This window comes from Biomphalaria glabrata, chromosome 4 (genome assembly GCF_947242115.1).
Source record: "Biomphalaria glabrata chromosome 4, xgBioGlab47.1, whole genome shotgun sequence".
Classification (NCBI taxonomy): Eukaryota; Metazoa; Mollusca; class Gastropoda; family Planorbidae; genus Biomphalaria; species Biomphalaria glabrata.
Window position 1 is genome coordinate 21,522,037 of NC_074714.1, and position 16,532 is coordinate 21,538,568.

Sequence of the window (16,532 nt, forward strand, 5' to 3'; positions counted from 1 at the left end):
AGAGCTCTTACTAAAATATTTGGAAACTTCTTCATCAAAAATTCCAATCATGGCAATCAAGAAACACAAGTTATCGATTTTTTGTACATTGACATGCTACAAACATTTTAGGATATTTCTACATCAAACCAATTCAATAATGATATCCGATACAGAGCAAAAGCTCTGTTAGATTCATTGACAAGTTTTGAATTTATTCTAACGGCACAATTATTTCTGAAAATATTTGAACACACAACGCCATTATCTGAATATTTGCAAACAACTGGAATGGATATACTACGAGCCTATAAGATGGTTCAAGACAGTATCAATGAATTAAGCAAAGTAGATAGAAATGTTGATTCTATTTTTCAAGCAGCTACAAATTTCTCAACATTTGCAACCAGTGAACTAGAAACAAGAAAGCTCGACATTGAAGTGCAGACTGTTTTGAAAGAACAAAGAATTCTAGCCAACCAACCACTTGTTGAAAGTGCGAGAGATAAATTTCGTGTAAATGTTCACAACATGGTTATGGATCAAGTAATAAATAGTTTAAAACAGAGATTCTCTGAGCATGGTAGTCTTGACGCTGATTTATCTTGTTTAGATCCAAGACATTTTGCAGAAATTCTGAAAAGAATGCCCAGTGATGCACTGCAGCACCTGAGTGGGTTGCTCAAAAATTTTGATGATACTGTAACAAAAGATCAGCTTCAAACTGAATTATTGGATTTTAATTAGCGTGGGAAAATTTTCAAACAACTCTTGAAGATGAATATAATTTGATCTTTGAAATGGAAGTATCAGACTCTGTCTCAGACAACATTCAACAGTCTGATTCAGTAGATATACCAGGCAACAACCACAGAAATAAATGAAATCTTGCAAAAAAATGTATTGTTTGTTGTTATTTTGTTCTCCAGAAGTTTAATTTGCATAGTGTTGCTTATTAAAATTTGTATCTGGCTTACAAATTTGTTTTGACATTATCCTCATCACAAGTTGCTTGTGAGAGGTCGTTTTCAAAATTGATATACATTTTGAACAGATTAAGAAATTTGCTGAGCCAGTCAACTTTACAATCATTCATGCTGGTGTCTTGTGAGAAGGACCTTCTTCCAAGAATCAATAACAATGAAATCATTGATGTTTTAGCATAGACTAGTGAAACGATGAAAAAGCTGTTATGCTAGTTAACAGTGAATTGAAATTTTTGTCTCTAGTGTTTCTTATGTTAATTTTCAGGCTGTTAAAACTAGGAGTTATTTGTTGTTTTGCATAATTACGAATTTGAACATGTAATAAATAAAAACATTCTTACAACTTAAAGTAGTGTTTTTGAACTTTAAAATTTCATTATTATTATTATTATTTATATGAAATAATTATAGAAACTAAAGAAAAATATATAAAAAATAAATTAAATAAAAAATAAGTAGTAATATTAAATTATTGAAAAAATTTATATGAAACTAATGATGAAGTGGGCTGCCGCCATGACCAAATTTCCTTGGCCGGTTTTTAAAGCCAGTCCGACCCTGGTAGCGGCGGCCCTGGTCATAAGCATCATTAGATTTAGTTTACGAATATAGAAGGGATCTGGCTTTCTGCCAAGTGTGTGCTACAAGTTAGGCCTATAAGTTTTTTGTAGGTCACAGCATGCCTTTCAAAGTGAATGCTGTATTACATTTTGATATTTGCATAATATAGAGTCCTATATAGCGCCTGAACATGTGATATGAGCTTTGGACTGTCGTATAAACTCCCTAGCTTTGCCCGTCCTCGTCAAACTATCGTCTGCTAAAGGTTACGGCTAGTGCGTAAAAGTCTTCGATTTCAAATTACTGTTTGATATTTATCAAACAATACCTCCCCTCGATACGCTATATAGTTAGATCTCAGAGACTAGGCCTATAGCGAACTTTTAGAACGTCGTAGCCTATATAGGTTGAAATTATGTCACTTAACTGTGTCACGACCTCTAAACTAGTCAAATGAAATTCAGCATTTTTTAACAATTATTTTTGTCTAGTTAATTTCTTTTTTTTTTCTGTATACATTATAGCTTGCTATATAAAATATTCTTTTTCTACTACAGCTATATTGAAACTAGACGTTTCTTAATTTTGTTATTATTAATCCCAAACGTCGTCTATCAGTGAATCAGCAACACGAGTTGCTACCAAGGCGATTTACTCCCACGAATGTGTCCTGGTTTAATTTTTTGCAGGCTGTAGTCTCAAACCCTCTAGACAGTACGGTTTATATAAAATTTAAAGAGTATTCTCTTTACCTGCAGAAACAATAAATAAATTATGCTTCTTAAATTCAATATTTTTAATTAATAAATATTTTTATCTTATTTTTTTTTAAATTTTATCTTCATTAAAATATTTTAAAATGTTTCTATCGAGAGTAGAGCATTCTAAAAATATTGTGCTGTGCATCATCCCAGCACTTGTGTATCCGAAACATGTCAACTTTGTCTTACAGAAATTCTCTCCCACCTTCTTACTGCTTCCTCTGTGAATACCATATACGTTGGCTTATGTTTATAGACAATAGTTTAACTTGTTGGACTTATTTTAAAACAGTTAAATAATGCCCAAGAATAAAGTAAACAAGAAAAGAGGAGGTAGGTGTAAATAATTTCATTTATTGGCACATGTTGCGCCATCTTTGACCGTGGTGGGTATAGTCAAAACATGTTTTCGTCACGTTCCAAATCCATATGGATCATAATATGGCATATGGTAATAAAATATATGTTTTGTATTTCTTTCCCCTGTGCTTTTTGTTTATTACTTCTTTCTATTAAGACTAAATCTAGATTCTAGATCTATGTAAATCACATTAAATAGTGATATTCATCATGTAAATGTATTGATTTATTTAAGACTTCTCTAGATTTAAGATTATAATTATTAAATTAGTCTCTAGATCTAGTTCTAGGAGAATCTAGATCTGATAGTTCTAGTTATACTAGTTATAGTCACTATAGTGTTATAGTCTAATAGTAATAGTAATTAGATCTATTTATATTTTAACTAAACTAATAGAAGTTCTACTAAGTTAGTAATAGATTCTAGATAAGTCTAGAACTCTATATAGTATATAGAGTTAGAGATCAGGTTGTCCAGTCACATACGAATTGTTATAGGTATGTTACTATGTATCATTGTATGGTTGATTTTTTTAGTTATTCTTCATGATCTTGTAATCTTCACAATTACACAATTATTGTAGTGTTACAAAAGTGACCAAACACTATTTGGAATCAATATAATATTTATAGATCTAGATCTACATCAATTATCAGAATAAAAGAAAAGCTCAAAGGAGGAGCAGAAAAAAAAGGTTAAAAAAGAAAATATTGCTCTGGAATCCTTTGCCAAAGAAATGCTGTGAAATTGAAATTATAAATCTGTGTCCCTGCAAGCACAAGATAATCAACAATCTCATGCTGAAGCAGCTGAATGGGTTCTCGGAATGAACAAAACACATCGTTTATTTTATTCCTTGAGATCAAGACACGTTATCCAATGAAGAAACACTAATGCCAAGACACCGAAGATGTAGACTCAAACCGAAAAACAAACTTTGCTAAAATATGAAATGACGAAATGATATTGACAGTATTTGTTTTCCACAAAGATATTAAATTACCTTTAAAAAAATTAACGTCATGCTCTGAGAGCATATATAACATTGTGTGTGTGTGTGGCCAACTCCAAGATGTAGACTCTGGAGCAGCATCTAAAAAACTAAGAGCTATTAAGAAAGCAGCAGATAACCTTTTGAGGTGGTGGACAAAAGAATTGAAGATGAAGAGTTGGATTTATGCATTTAATTCCATATACCAGAAGGCTAGGAGTGAAACCGAATCAGGGAACATGCAGATTATGCAATAGTTGCTATTATAATCATAGATGTACATAATTTTAAAGATGTAAAATTTATTAATATGCCCTAAACAGGGTGTATCTTGTAATTATGCTGTCTAAATCTGTCTTGTACGAACAAACAGAGTAACAGTATATTAAAGATGTGTACAGAATAGGCTGAGAAGCATCATGACAAAAGGTAGAAAATTTCATGGGAATGGCTGTTGATAAAGACATTCTAGGAGTAATCCATTTGGACACAGTCGTATAGTTTGTTGATGGTGATCTTAACTAGCCTTATATGTGAATATCAAGTACATGCTAAATGTTAATATAGGCCTACATGGTAGCATAATTTTCTTTTCATGTTATAAATATCCAATTTAAAAAGTCATATATAAATTTAGTAATACCTAAAATTGTTTAAAAATCATGAACAAGTTAATTGTTATAGCTAACCATGCAGGCTACCTACTATTAGAATTGCACTTTGCTACGTAAACCCAATTTTCCACACATTATCAAACTTAGCATAATTGTAACCATTTTGAGAATATGTATAAAATTTGATTTTTCTCAAATGGCTTGTAATTTTGGGGCTTGATTGTATAGAAATCCTGGGCCAATCTTGACACCCAATCCGCCCCTGACTATACTATAGTTAACTATGGTGTCTATAGATCTACTCTAGGTCTGGAGTCTAGATAAAATCTATATACTAGAGACTAGATTACACTTCTAGATCTAGAGTCTAGATCAAGATATTTAAAAAAAAAGACCTAGAAAGAGGCTATATATCTAGATGAGATTTAAATAGAATCTATAGATATCTATACATAGACAGAATATTATATAGGTATATATAAATTATATAGACATATTTGTACTTCAGGCCAATGCTTGCCTGATGGAGGTCATGATTACAATAAAAAGTTTTTGTTTTGTTGAATGTTTTGTAATCCTACCTTAGTGTCTAGATAAATTTTATTTTTAGAAACAAATTGTAAATATATGAGATTAAAAAAAAAGCCTGCCTTTTAAGTTTAAAAACAAAAATTTTATATATAATTTAGCCTAAAGAGCTGTAAAACATGTACCTATGCATACACTCCAGTGGCAGACTGATATGGTTAATGTGTATGTGACCTACTGACGTACGTGACTCTGGCAAACGACTGTTGATGGACAAGGGACAGTACTGCTAGTACATGTTATGGTCATGTGATTGAAAGCCTTCACAGATGAGAGACAGTGTCTAAGAAAGAGCAGTTGAGCCCAAGGCAGTAAGGACGGTGCAGTAGAATGCGAGTCCTTGAAAATGTAGCTGTATGAGTCCAGGATAGAGAGACTTGTAGTGTTTAGTAGACAGTTCTCAAGTACAAGAAAGTATTTATAGTTAGTGTAGCCAATTGTGTTGTATTGGCTGTTGATGTATTTGTAATTAAACTGCTACATTGTTATTTGAAACTCTTGTTGTCAAGTTTTTGTGTTAGATGGGTTGTGTTGAGCAGTGTTTACAGAAGGACTAAGAGAGAAAGATCTTAACATTACATCATAATCATAAGGTTTTAGTAAAGTAAATTCATTCAAAACCATTATATGAATTCTCGATCATATCTTCGTGTTTTATGTTCCTTTTCTTTCAAAGACAGCTTAATATTTATTATACTAAGCATGAACCATCTTAAATTAACATTTGGCCTCTCATTATCAATTTCTAGTTTTTAGCGTTATATTTTTCAGGAGGGAAATCTCAGGATGGAGCCACAATGCCACCGCCTCGCCAGAGAAATGAAGATGATGATGATGAAAGTTTGGATCAATGGAGTACTCAGAGTGTTTTGTCAGAGAATTCAAGTTGTCCAGGCTCAAGTAAGTAGCTAAGATTATCTTTCCTGTTTAAGCAATGCGTCTTACATAAATATAAATATTAACATAATGTTTTTAACTATAACATAAAACTCATGACACAGACTTTGAGCTATCAGATTGTAATAGATGAGCTCCGAATCAACATTGCTTTCAACATACATATAGTGCTTATAAAAAAAAAGGATTTAATTAAATATAATGCCTACTTAGTACTTTGGGCAAGCCAACTCACTTGTGTCCATTTCTGTTTGTTTTCAAATTAGTTAAGTTGCTTTTTTCTAGTTCTTGACAAATTTTGCTTTTCTCCTTTAAATTTTATTTTTTAAAGAAACGTTTACTATTATAAGGATTGAGATGCATCAGCTGTTTAATATAATTGATTTTTCAGTTACAGGTGAAGAATCTTCTGAAGAAACATCTCAGCAAGAAATGTTTGAAGAGAAATTTTCAGAGTTTATGGATGGTCTTCTAGAAAAAAGGTAATTAAATTAGTGTAACATTGTTTAGCCTTTTTAAAATTTAATTTTTGTATTATTATACCTTAAGTAAACCTTAAAAGATTATTTCTATGCTACCACTTTGACAGAAAGATGACAGTAATCACTGCAAAATAATTTTGTCATTTTGTGCTTTGAAATCTTTGTTAATTTTTTACTAAACTTGTTCTTAACAAGTTTGAATTTTTAAGATAGCCTACCACCATTTTCCTTAGTCATGTATTTGACTTTGCTGTTAGCTAGTTCTCTGATTAACTTAGCATTTCACTTTATTTATTTGGTTTATGCTTCACGTGTTTGTCAAATAGAAAATGTATTTTATTACTATTTCAGTGTCAAGTCACGTATGACTGCTTTACAGGGTATCCAGAAATCACTGCAGAAAAAATATGTTGCTGAATATCTGCTTGACAGGTGACATATTTTGTATTCTCTTACTCATTATAGATTGTTTTGCTGCTGTAAATATTTGTAATTAGCTGTAGAAGGTTCATGGGCATGCAAACAATGGTAAAGGTGAAGGGTTTCAGGACAATTGGTTTACAGACAGTTGGTTCACCTAAAAAATGGTTCACAAATTATTCTCTGACAGTAGTCACCGAGCCCATTATCAGTGTCATTAAAATCTTAGGATTTTCACAATATTCTACAAAGAAAATTAAAAACAAATTGAGAATCAAGGCACTTATTGCAGCTTTAGTCTTACTTGAGAGTAGTATTTTCTTTAATTACCTAATTTAAGATCATTTTAATTTAATGATAAATAAGATGTAGCTTTCATATTTAATGACTATTGCAGACAGGGCCGGTCTTAGGCCACTGCAACCTATGCAGCCGCATTGGGCCCCGCACTTCCATAGGCCCCCGCATGATGCAAATTCTAGGTGTAAATTATTAAGTTCAACCATTTTAACTTATTATTAAAGTGTTCTTGGAATTATAAAATATAAGAAAAAGTCATGAAATTATTAAAATCTTCTGAAAATTCATGCAAATCTTAAAACAGACAAAGTTGTCATTTCGGGGTGTCATTCAATATGGAAAACGCCAATCCTACTCGTGATTAAAAAAAAAACGTCTCGTAAAGTTAATTTGATAGTGTTTTGTACTTAGTAAAATATAAATAAAATGCAAAGACGAATTTCTTTTCTAATACAAAATCTTAATTTTCACTTATTATCCTTATCACAACCCAAATTAAGCCCCGCGCAATCCATTTTGCATAGGGCCCTGCAACCTGTAGCAGACATGTCTACAGTCCCGCATTATGCAGAACCATCCCGCAAAATCATAAAAAAAGCTCACATCTTCCGCCGTTCCGCATTCTCATTTTTTTGTTCCGCCAAATCTGAATTCCGCCAAAAAAAAAAAAATTCGCCTTTTTTTTTTTCATTATTTATTAATAGTGCAAAATGAAAATACTGAATGCAAAATAAAATATATATAGGTCTGTGTTTATTGTTTACATTTCATCTCCCGCCATGTCCCAAATTTACGAAGATATGGTTGAGCTAGATCTACATCTAGAATGTCTAGATCTACTGATCTAGTAGTCTAGGTCTAGATACTAGTCTCTAGATCTAATCTTAGTGCTAATAAGCCAAAATGTTCCATTTAAATCCCTTTCTTTTCCAGACAATGGCTCTACTACTAGATCTAGTAACTAGTACTAGGTCTAGTATACCGACTTGGCGACTAGATGAGTAGATCTATTTTTAGTCTATTCTTACTAACTGAGTAACTCAACTGAACTGGTTTCTAAGTAAAATCTAAGAAAAGGATTTTTAACAAAAATATGTTATTAAAGATCTAGATCTAGAGTAGACCTAAATCTAATTAATTAACTTAGACACAGTAAGGCTAAGGCCCAAATAACTAAGGCTATAGATTTACTAATTAAAATAATTACATTTTTAATTTATTTACATAGTGATAGTGACAGTTTCTAGAAGTAGGACTAGCACTAGAATCTAGATAACTAGATGTCAATACTAAATCTAGATCTATCTAGAAATAGACTTAGAAGGGGATAGATCTCTAGATTCTAGATAATTTATATGTATCGTTATGTAATAAATTTAGTTCTCTATAAGTTTATAGATCTAGACATAAATATTTAGATCTATAATATAATTATTATAATCTGTGTTCTTAGACTTAGAGGACTTATTAGATGTAGATCTAGAATCTAGACTAGTACTAGTAGACTCTTAAATTACGTATTTTAGATCTAGAACTAGAGACAGCATCTAGACTAGAGTAGAGCCCTAGAAAAGGATAGATAATCAAGTAGATATAGAATAATCTAGATCTAGTCATTAGATTTAGATCTAGTAGTAACAAATAAAAATAGACAGTAACATTTGAGTCTAGGTCATCTATCTATTCCCTAATTTGGGTTAAGAGCTTCTTGTTACTTACATCCCTTAAAGTGTGGACATTTTTTTTTCCCCACAGAAAAGAAACACTGACAGAGAACCTTGTAAAATGTCTGCGCAAGAGTAAAGGTGAAGAGCTAGAGTTGGTAGCAGCTTGCTTAAGCTTAGTCTCTGTCCAGCTGGGTTCTGAGGCCTGCTCCTTGTTTGAGTGTATACAGCCAGTTCTTACTACCTTGATGACTGACAATTCAACACCTTACAAGTCAAGAGGGGCGTGTGCAACAACACTAGCTACTTGCTGCTTTCTTAGTTCTGATGATCTTGAGGTACATCTTGGTTCCTATATAGACCAGTATCCCTGGTGTCATGGTTTTCTTTTGTGATTGTTGTTGGGTTTTATTTGTATAATACAGTGATGCTTGTGGAACATTTTAATTTCCGGCACTCATAGAAAAAGATAAAAAAAACACAAATGAAATAAACAATTAACCAATTTTAATATATCCGTAATTATTTTCCACGTTCTGACAGAATAGTTCTTTTTTTTCACATTTGAACATTTTACCATTATGATAAAACTCAATAACATCTTTTTTTGAAATCAGAAAATGTTTATTTTGGTATAGAATTATACAAGAATGCATGCTCTTTTTATAAAACACAAAATTAAAATTTATAAAATAAAATTGTTGATATTGTTAATTAAGAGAGAAAGAGTTAAAAACCAGTGAACCCAGTACTTGCAATAATCAATGAGAAGTTTATCTGAAACCAACGTCTTATCATCAAGCTGCATATATGAGACAGATGTGGCAGCATTTAATCTACATATTTATACATAAGTCAGGCGGCGCAGTTGACACAGAAAGAAAAAAAATTCTCTGTGACTGGAACCAGATAAGTCAGATGACAATAGAAGCTGCAATAGAAAATATTTCAAAATCTGCTACCCCGTCTCTTAGTTTTATATGGAGATTTTTTTAACCAGTATCATTCTTTCTCATTGGAATGGTTAAGAGAAAGCTTCAACTGCATTCTTCTTGTTAGGCCTCACTGCAGCAGACACTTTTTTATGCAATAGCAGTCAGAAAATTGCTCTGTTCTCAACTGATAATGTGATCAATTCTGTAGCTATTCTTATAGCAGACTGATTTTCTTGTCTCTTTTTGGTAAATATGCTCATAAATCCTCCATTCTAGGCTAATTTAACAATCTTTTTTTTCACGGCTTACACCAAGAATGCTGCATTATTTTTATTTAAAAAAAAGAGTCCATGTAAGCACCACAAATTTCTATTTAGGATCAACCCATCAGTCTAAGTCATATTTTGTTTTTGGGTTATGATGTTTAATGTTATGTTCTTTAAAAATCACCACACTTTCTTTATAAGCAAAATAAGTTGGCTTACAGGGGCCCTAACATAGGGAAAGTTAATTTCTTAGCTTTTTTTTTTTTTTGTGTGGGAGGATTTTCTACACTTTGTGCGGATGTTTCTGCAGGCCAGATGGAGCCACATTGTAGGCCATTTTTTTGGGCATCCCTGGTATAATGCATAACTATATAATATTATAATAAATGTGCGTTAACATGTGTGTGTTATTGTATTTATTACACTGTAAGTTAATATAGTATTTTAATCTATTGAAGATAGTCAACATAAATTGTAAAATGTATTTCCAGAAAGCCAAATCTTTGACCAATGCCCTTGAAGACATTTTTTGCCTGGGCTATGGCAAGGGAGAGAATTCCCCAAGTGTTACACCTGAGCTGAGCTGGTTGATGGGTCAAGCTTTGAGTGCATGGTGTCTTCTGTTAACTGTAGCACCCCAATATGAAGTCCAGACACACATAATGAAGTAAGTCTACTATCAAATGTAATTATGTATTAAATTATTTAAATTTTAAACAAAATGTATTATTGGGGAAAAAAAACAAATTGAAAATCCTGGCATAGGTGAAAAATGGTCAATGACTGACTTATTTTAGATATCAACATACAAATTATCTTCACCTTTTTATTTTTATTTATAAAAACTTTTCCAGACACCTGGGCTTACTGCAAGATCTACTTAAAAATGCTGACGTTGACCTCAGAATTACAGCTGGAGAAGCAGTTGCACTGTTGTATGAATTGGCAAGAGAAACCAATGAGGTAATAGACATTACAGAAAAAAATGCTTTCCCTATGATAAGTGCTCAAAAGTTTAGTGTAGAACCAAATATTTCATGTGTATGTTTGTTTATAGTTGCTTTCTTTGACATTCTTTGCTCATGCAGAGCTTCAATAATAATTCATTCATAAAACTGAGAAAATGTATGGTTTAAGGAGTTTCAACATCTTACAAAAATGACTTCATTTTCGTACATTATATGAGTGATGAGTTTAGGTCAAAAACTAAAAAAATATCTATTTTCAAATGCATATAGGAGTTTGAACATGAAGACGAGACAAGCCTATTCGAACTATTGAAACAGCTGGCCACAGACTCAGTAAAACACAGAGCAAAAAAAGACCGCCGCCAACAAAGATCATGCTTTAGGGACATACAGCGCTATATTGTTGTGAGTACAAGAAAGTTAACAGCTTTGTTAAGAGAAAAACATCCAGATACATTTGTAGTTCATTTATTTTATATAAATATTCTAGGATTTTGAATGTACCTGTGAGACCGTGAAGCTAGGCAAGGAGAATGTTCTGGAGTTGAATAGTTGGGCACAGAGACGACAATATGACACATTCTGTCATGTGTTGATGACAGGCACTTCCGTGCACATGAAGGTAATTTTGATCGGTTTTACTCATAGATTTTCCTTTCCGCTAAATTGAATGTTTTCAGTGTTTTTTTTTTGGTTACTCAAAAATTTAAAGTATTTTTTACTAGAGAAATGTTCCTTTGCTTTTCATGCTCATAATGTCCTATCATTTTTTAATGCAAATTAACTTAATCTCAAATGAGAAGAATTAGTTTTGGCAGGGTATCTTGTTTTCAGATAATTGTCCAGGGCAGAGAGGAACATTTTATGTTTTTCTCCCTAAACATTCTTCAAACTATTTTTTGTTGTTGTTGTTGATAGTTGCAAACTGGATAATTCTAATGAGCTTAAAAATTGTTTCATTTGCTGTTTACAATGTAGATGAATCCTATCTTACGTGACATGTTTGATCTTGGAGTACCAGGGGTAGATGACTACAGCCACACGAGGTCCCTTTCCAAAGCACAAAGGGTAAAAATATGTTTGATAATTTGCTTATAAAAAAGGGCTTGTAAATCGTAAGATTTAAATATTTGTTAAAATTGTGTTAAGTTAACATTTGTATTTTATTTATGAAATATTTTATGCTAATCTCGCTAATTGATTTTATTTTTAAAATTTCAGACATTCATTAACGCTGCTGCCTTTAAAGCCAGGACTAAAGCTCGTGCAAAACACAGAGATAAAAGGGCAGTTACTGCAAATGGTTTTTAGTCATTTTACTTTTCTAGACAGGAAGTACTCTACCTTGTGATCTGGGTTAACTTTTAAATACATTGATTTCAACATCTCATTATCGAGAAAATATTTATGTAAGTCATGTATTAACAAGCATTTCTGGTATAACTTGATGTAAGGTTCTTAAAACATGCTTCTTGTTAAAAAGACCTTGGATTAGCTGTCATTAACAGAGGAAGAACATTTAAATTATTTTAAATATTCACTGCCAGTGAAATTGCTCAACTTTATCATCTAATAAAATAGAGAGATTTTTATTTCTAATAACTATTGATTATTTCTCTTTCTACTCATGCTGAGTATTCAGATTTTTATTCATTTTTTTAGTTGTTTTTTTTTTTCAGTACAGATTGGGACACTGCAATAAAATATGCAACAAAAATGAATAACAAATCTATTATGTTATCATTTTTACAAAACAAGTTTTAAATATTAATTTTCATTTGTTTATTATTTCTGTTGCTGTTTAGAATTTGGTTTCTTTTGTCTTGATTGTAAAATTGTTTTTGTTAACTTGAGCTTAGGTAAAAAAAAACAACAAGAAGCTAATAGTGTGGTATTTATTACTGAAATTATTATTTTATCAAACTTTCTAAAGCATAATTTCATTTTAAAATAATAAAAATTTAGAAGTTTCTTCATTGTATTTGTTGGATGGTCCCATGAAATGGAAAGTGTTAGCAAATCTGCATGGCAAAGTTAGTTGTGGCCACTTTGTGGTCAGTCATCAAAATGGATAGATATTTTTTTTTCTTAAAAAAAGGGAAAAACAATTCCTTCAAAGATAGGTCTAGTAGAATGGTGAGCCCAGATTGAAAAGAGTTAAGGGTAATTGTGATTGTACTTCACTGCATCAGAGTTGTCCTGTTTCTGATTGCTTCCAGTGCGCTTATGTGGTACAGAGAATGAAAACACTTGTGTTGATAGACTGTAGATATGTGATGGTCCCCAATTGGAAACACTGCTTTTGATGTTTTTATTTCATTTATTCTAAGATTTATTTCTCTGGCCTAGAAGATTTATTTATATATATATATATTTATTGACAAATGAGTGATGTGTATCCTGATAGTGTATCTGTACATAGTCCTAAACATTGTAGCCATTATGTATGTGTGTATGAGTAGAAGTGTGTTGTACAGGATTAACCACTGTCCACTTTTATTGCATAGGGATCACATCCATTCCTTTGATGCAAGTCTAGTGGTGCATAGTGTACATAAAATGTAATAGTTTGGATTGTTGACTATTCTGTAATCAGCCAAGCTCCATGTCTCCCCATCCTAGTTTGAATGATAGTGTGTCAGAGTCAAGCACATTGGTGCAGTTCTAATTTCATTGGGATATGGGATGGCAAATTTCATTAGCTAGTAAATATAAAGTGGTCAAACTAGTCTAACCATTAGATAAATGTAGACCTAGTCCTAAGTTGACTAAATGTTTTAATCCATGATAAAATCTCAATTTTATGCACATAGGCTGACATCATTTCTTGTAGTTTGTTTTATTGAATCCTTTTTTTCTTCTTTTTATTAATTTTTCTTTAAAACTGTCCTGATAATGAACAGTGTTTGCCATTCAGTGAGACAAACAATTTCTGCTTTGACCACTAAATCAGAAGACAAAGGAAGCATGATACTGTTAGCTAGGCTTGTTAGAATTTCACTACTGACTTGCAATTACACTTTATGTGTACATGTTTGTATTCCATTGAGGGCATAATAATCTACAACCTGTGTATTTCATTATAATTACATGCTTTAATCTAGTTGATGACATTGTATGTATGTGCTGTACAAGTTTACTATTGACAAAAATATGCAATTTCATAGTCACCAAATACTAAGTCTACATCATCTGATTATGTCTGTTGGTTGTCGGTTCCTGGTTTGGTAAGTTATTAATATGGATCATTGTTTCTGCATTTTTAATGAGCAAATAGAGGCAGCTTTGGTGGATTTTTAAAATTTCAAGTCTTCTTCCTCCTTCTCATTTTTATGTTGGGGTGTTCAGGTGACTAGACCAATATGAGATGCCATATAGTTTTCTTTCTATTTGGGGTGTTTTGGAGCAAGTGTCTTGCTCTGGCCTCTTGGTAAAGAATGCAGTTTTGAATTTCAACTCTGATCTGACTTGAAATAGACTCTCAGATAATCTGACTACATAATATCACAAGCCCAAAAAACTGCATCTCAACGTTTAGCTTTAGACAGAAAATTGTATTGTTTCTTTGGTAAACTTTCTGTCCTTTACCAGTCATGCCCCCTTCACTTGTCTGCTGCTGCCACTACATTTGGCATTCTGGGGAAGTTTTTTTTTTTTTTTTTTTGATCATACATTGGCAGTAATGAGATGTTTTTTGTTTCAAAATATTTGTAGTGTTGTATGCAAATAAGATGACGTTTGTCTGTATGCATGCATTGCTTTCAACTTGTATTACATTTTTTTTCTGAACTAATTTTTAAAAGAGTTGTGAAATGTATTTTTAGTTGTAAATATGACAATATATATATATATATATATACAAGCATTAGTCACACCTCCTTTTGAGTTACCTGATCTCTCATAATACAAAAGGAGCTACTAAAGAAAAAGTCTTTTACCTAGAAGTAAAATTCTGTGACTTAGGTATCTAATGTCCGACATCTAGGAGGTTTCTAAATAACTCACCATTGGATACTATTTCCCCTTGTTTGATCTGTATGTGTGTAAATACTGAAACTAAAATTGAAAAAATGATTGACATTTGTATAGGGTACTTGACAAGAGTACATGTTTGTTTCTGACACCAATTTGTGAATGTTTGTGTGGGATGTGTAGGTGTAGAGATGTGTGCTGGATGGTTTGAAGTGTTATTAGTGCGAGCTTCTTGATGCTTGAAAATAAACTTTTTCTCTTCCACATAGTGTTATTTATTTCATTTATATTTTAAGCCTATAACTTGTATATCAATAAAAGTTTGCTTATTTTATATACACAACACATTATTATGTATTATGTCACGATATCCCACTCCATTTTTTATTTAGAATTCAATATTTTATTGGTCTAAAATTGTTGACCTTACAATTGTTAAGTTTAAATTAAAAAACAACTATCTAGCGCAATTATACACGTTTTAAAACCCCGTTACAGTCATAGTACCATAAAGGCAGAGATGATGATCAGTTGGTTTTAAACCAATGGTGTTTCTTTGGTACAGGGTTAGTCAATAAAGCATTGGCCACATTATAGTTGAAAAGATGTGACCCCATTCATTAGAAAATCAGAAATATGTGGCCTCTAGATCTATATTGTTGGTAATTAAGGAAGCATGTCCCCCCTATTAGTTGATTTTGATAGAAAGAGTTTGAGCCCCTAAATATTAGGATACTAGAAGGATGCCGCCCCTGTTCAGTTGGATATCAGTAAGATGAGCTTTTATATCGTTGGATATGAGAAAGATGTAGCCCCATTCAGTTGGATACCAGAAAGATGTGGCCCCATTCAGTTGGATATCAAAGATGTGGCCCTTTCATAATAGGGGCTTATAAGTTGACTTTATACGATTAAAGAAGAAACAAGTTGCATTTACAGGGCGTCATGACCCAGCAATGACAAAAGAAAGCACCGCTCTACAGTAGCTTTGCTTCCCACGAACCAAAGTAGGACACCATTTCAAAGAGCAGTATCAACAGAAGTGAAGACGAAAGCCTTATTAAATAAAGAAAAGCCCAGTTGTCTCCTCTATTCTCACTATTCTGCATCTCTAAATGGAAGCAAATGTATTGAGCTTACGCCTACAGTTCCCCCCCCCCCCCAATCTCCTCCTCGGATACATTAAAACCACGTGCAACTTTTATATGTGAACGTAAGTGAACACACACACACACACACTATCTATTTCACACACACATGTAATATCTATTGTCTTTTTGTCCGTTTTCTTTCACTATAAGAGTAAAACATTGGTCTACAAAACGAGTCTACAGAGCACCGTAACGGGCTCAGCACGTCATAAGTATTTGTGTTGGACAAATGTGTGTGGGTCTCTGGATCTAGTCATTCATTTAACTAATGGGGAAACAGTTCAACATTTGTCCTATGCATTTGTGCTAGTCAAATATACACGTTTGTCAGTAGATTTAGTCATTTTACAAATGGGTAAAAGCCTCTAAATGATGTTAAACTGTACACCATTGAACTCAAGTACTGCTCACTTATCAGCACAATGCAAGAATACAATCGGCCGCTTCACACTGACAGATAAATGCTCGTGGCATTGTCACTAAGTGGACCATTTATTGCAATGTGCTACTCCGTTTTGAATTGGAAGTTAGTTATTCTATCGACAATCTTGAGCTGTTTTCAAAGTAAGTGTTTTACATTCTACAGTCAAAGTAAGTGTTCTACATTCTACATTCTACAGTCAAAGCTAGTGTTAA

At 32.4% G+C, this 16,532-nt stretch overlaps 1 protein-coding gene across 1 annotated transcript; it reads left to right on the forward strand.

Moving 5' to 3' along the window:
• Positions 1 to 2,415: 2,415 nt before the first annotated feature.
• Positions 2,416 to 15,009, forward strand: LOC129925819 (interferon-related developmental regulator 1-like). Its single transcript, XM_056026649.1, has 11 exons — positions 2,416 to 2,620; positions 5,613 to 5,741; positions 6,130 to 6,220; positions 6,572 to 6,652; positions 8,696 to 8,942; positions 10,297 to 10,472; positions 10,660 to 10,768; positions 11,044 to 11,178; positions 11,264 to 11,395; positions 11,752 to 11,841; positions 11,995 to 15,009. Exons 1-11 carry the CDS (start codon positions 2,587 to 2,589, stop codon positions 12,082 to 12,084), a joined length of 1,314 nt encoding a protein of 437 aa, XP_055882624.1. The 5' UTR covers positions 2,416 to 2,586; the 3' UTR covers positions 12,085 to 15,009.
• Positions 15,010 to 16,532: the final 1,523 nt, after the last annotated feature.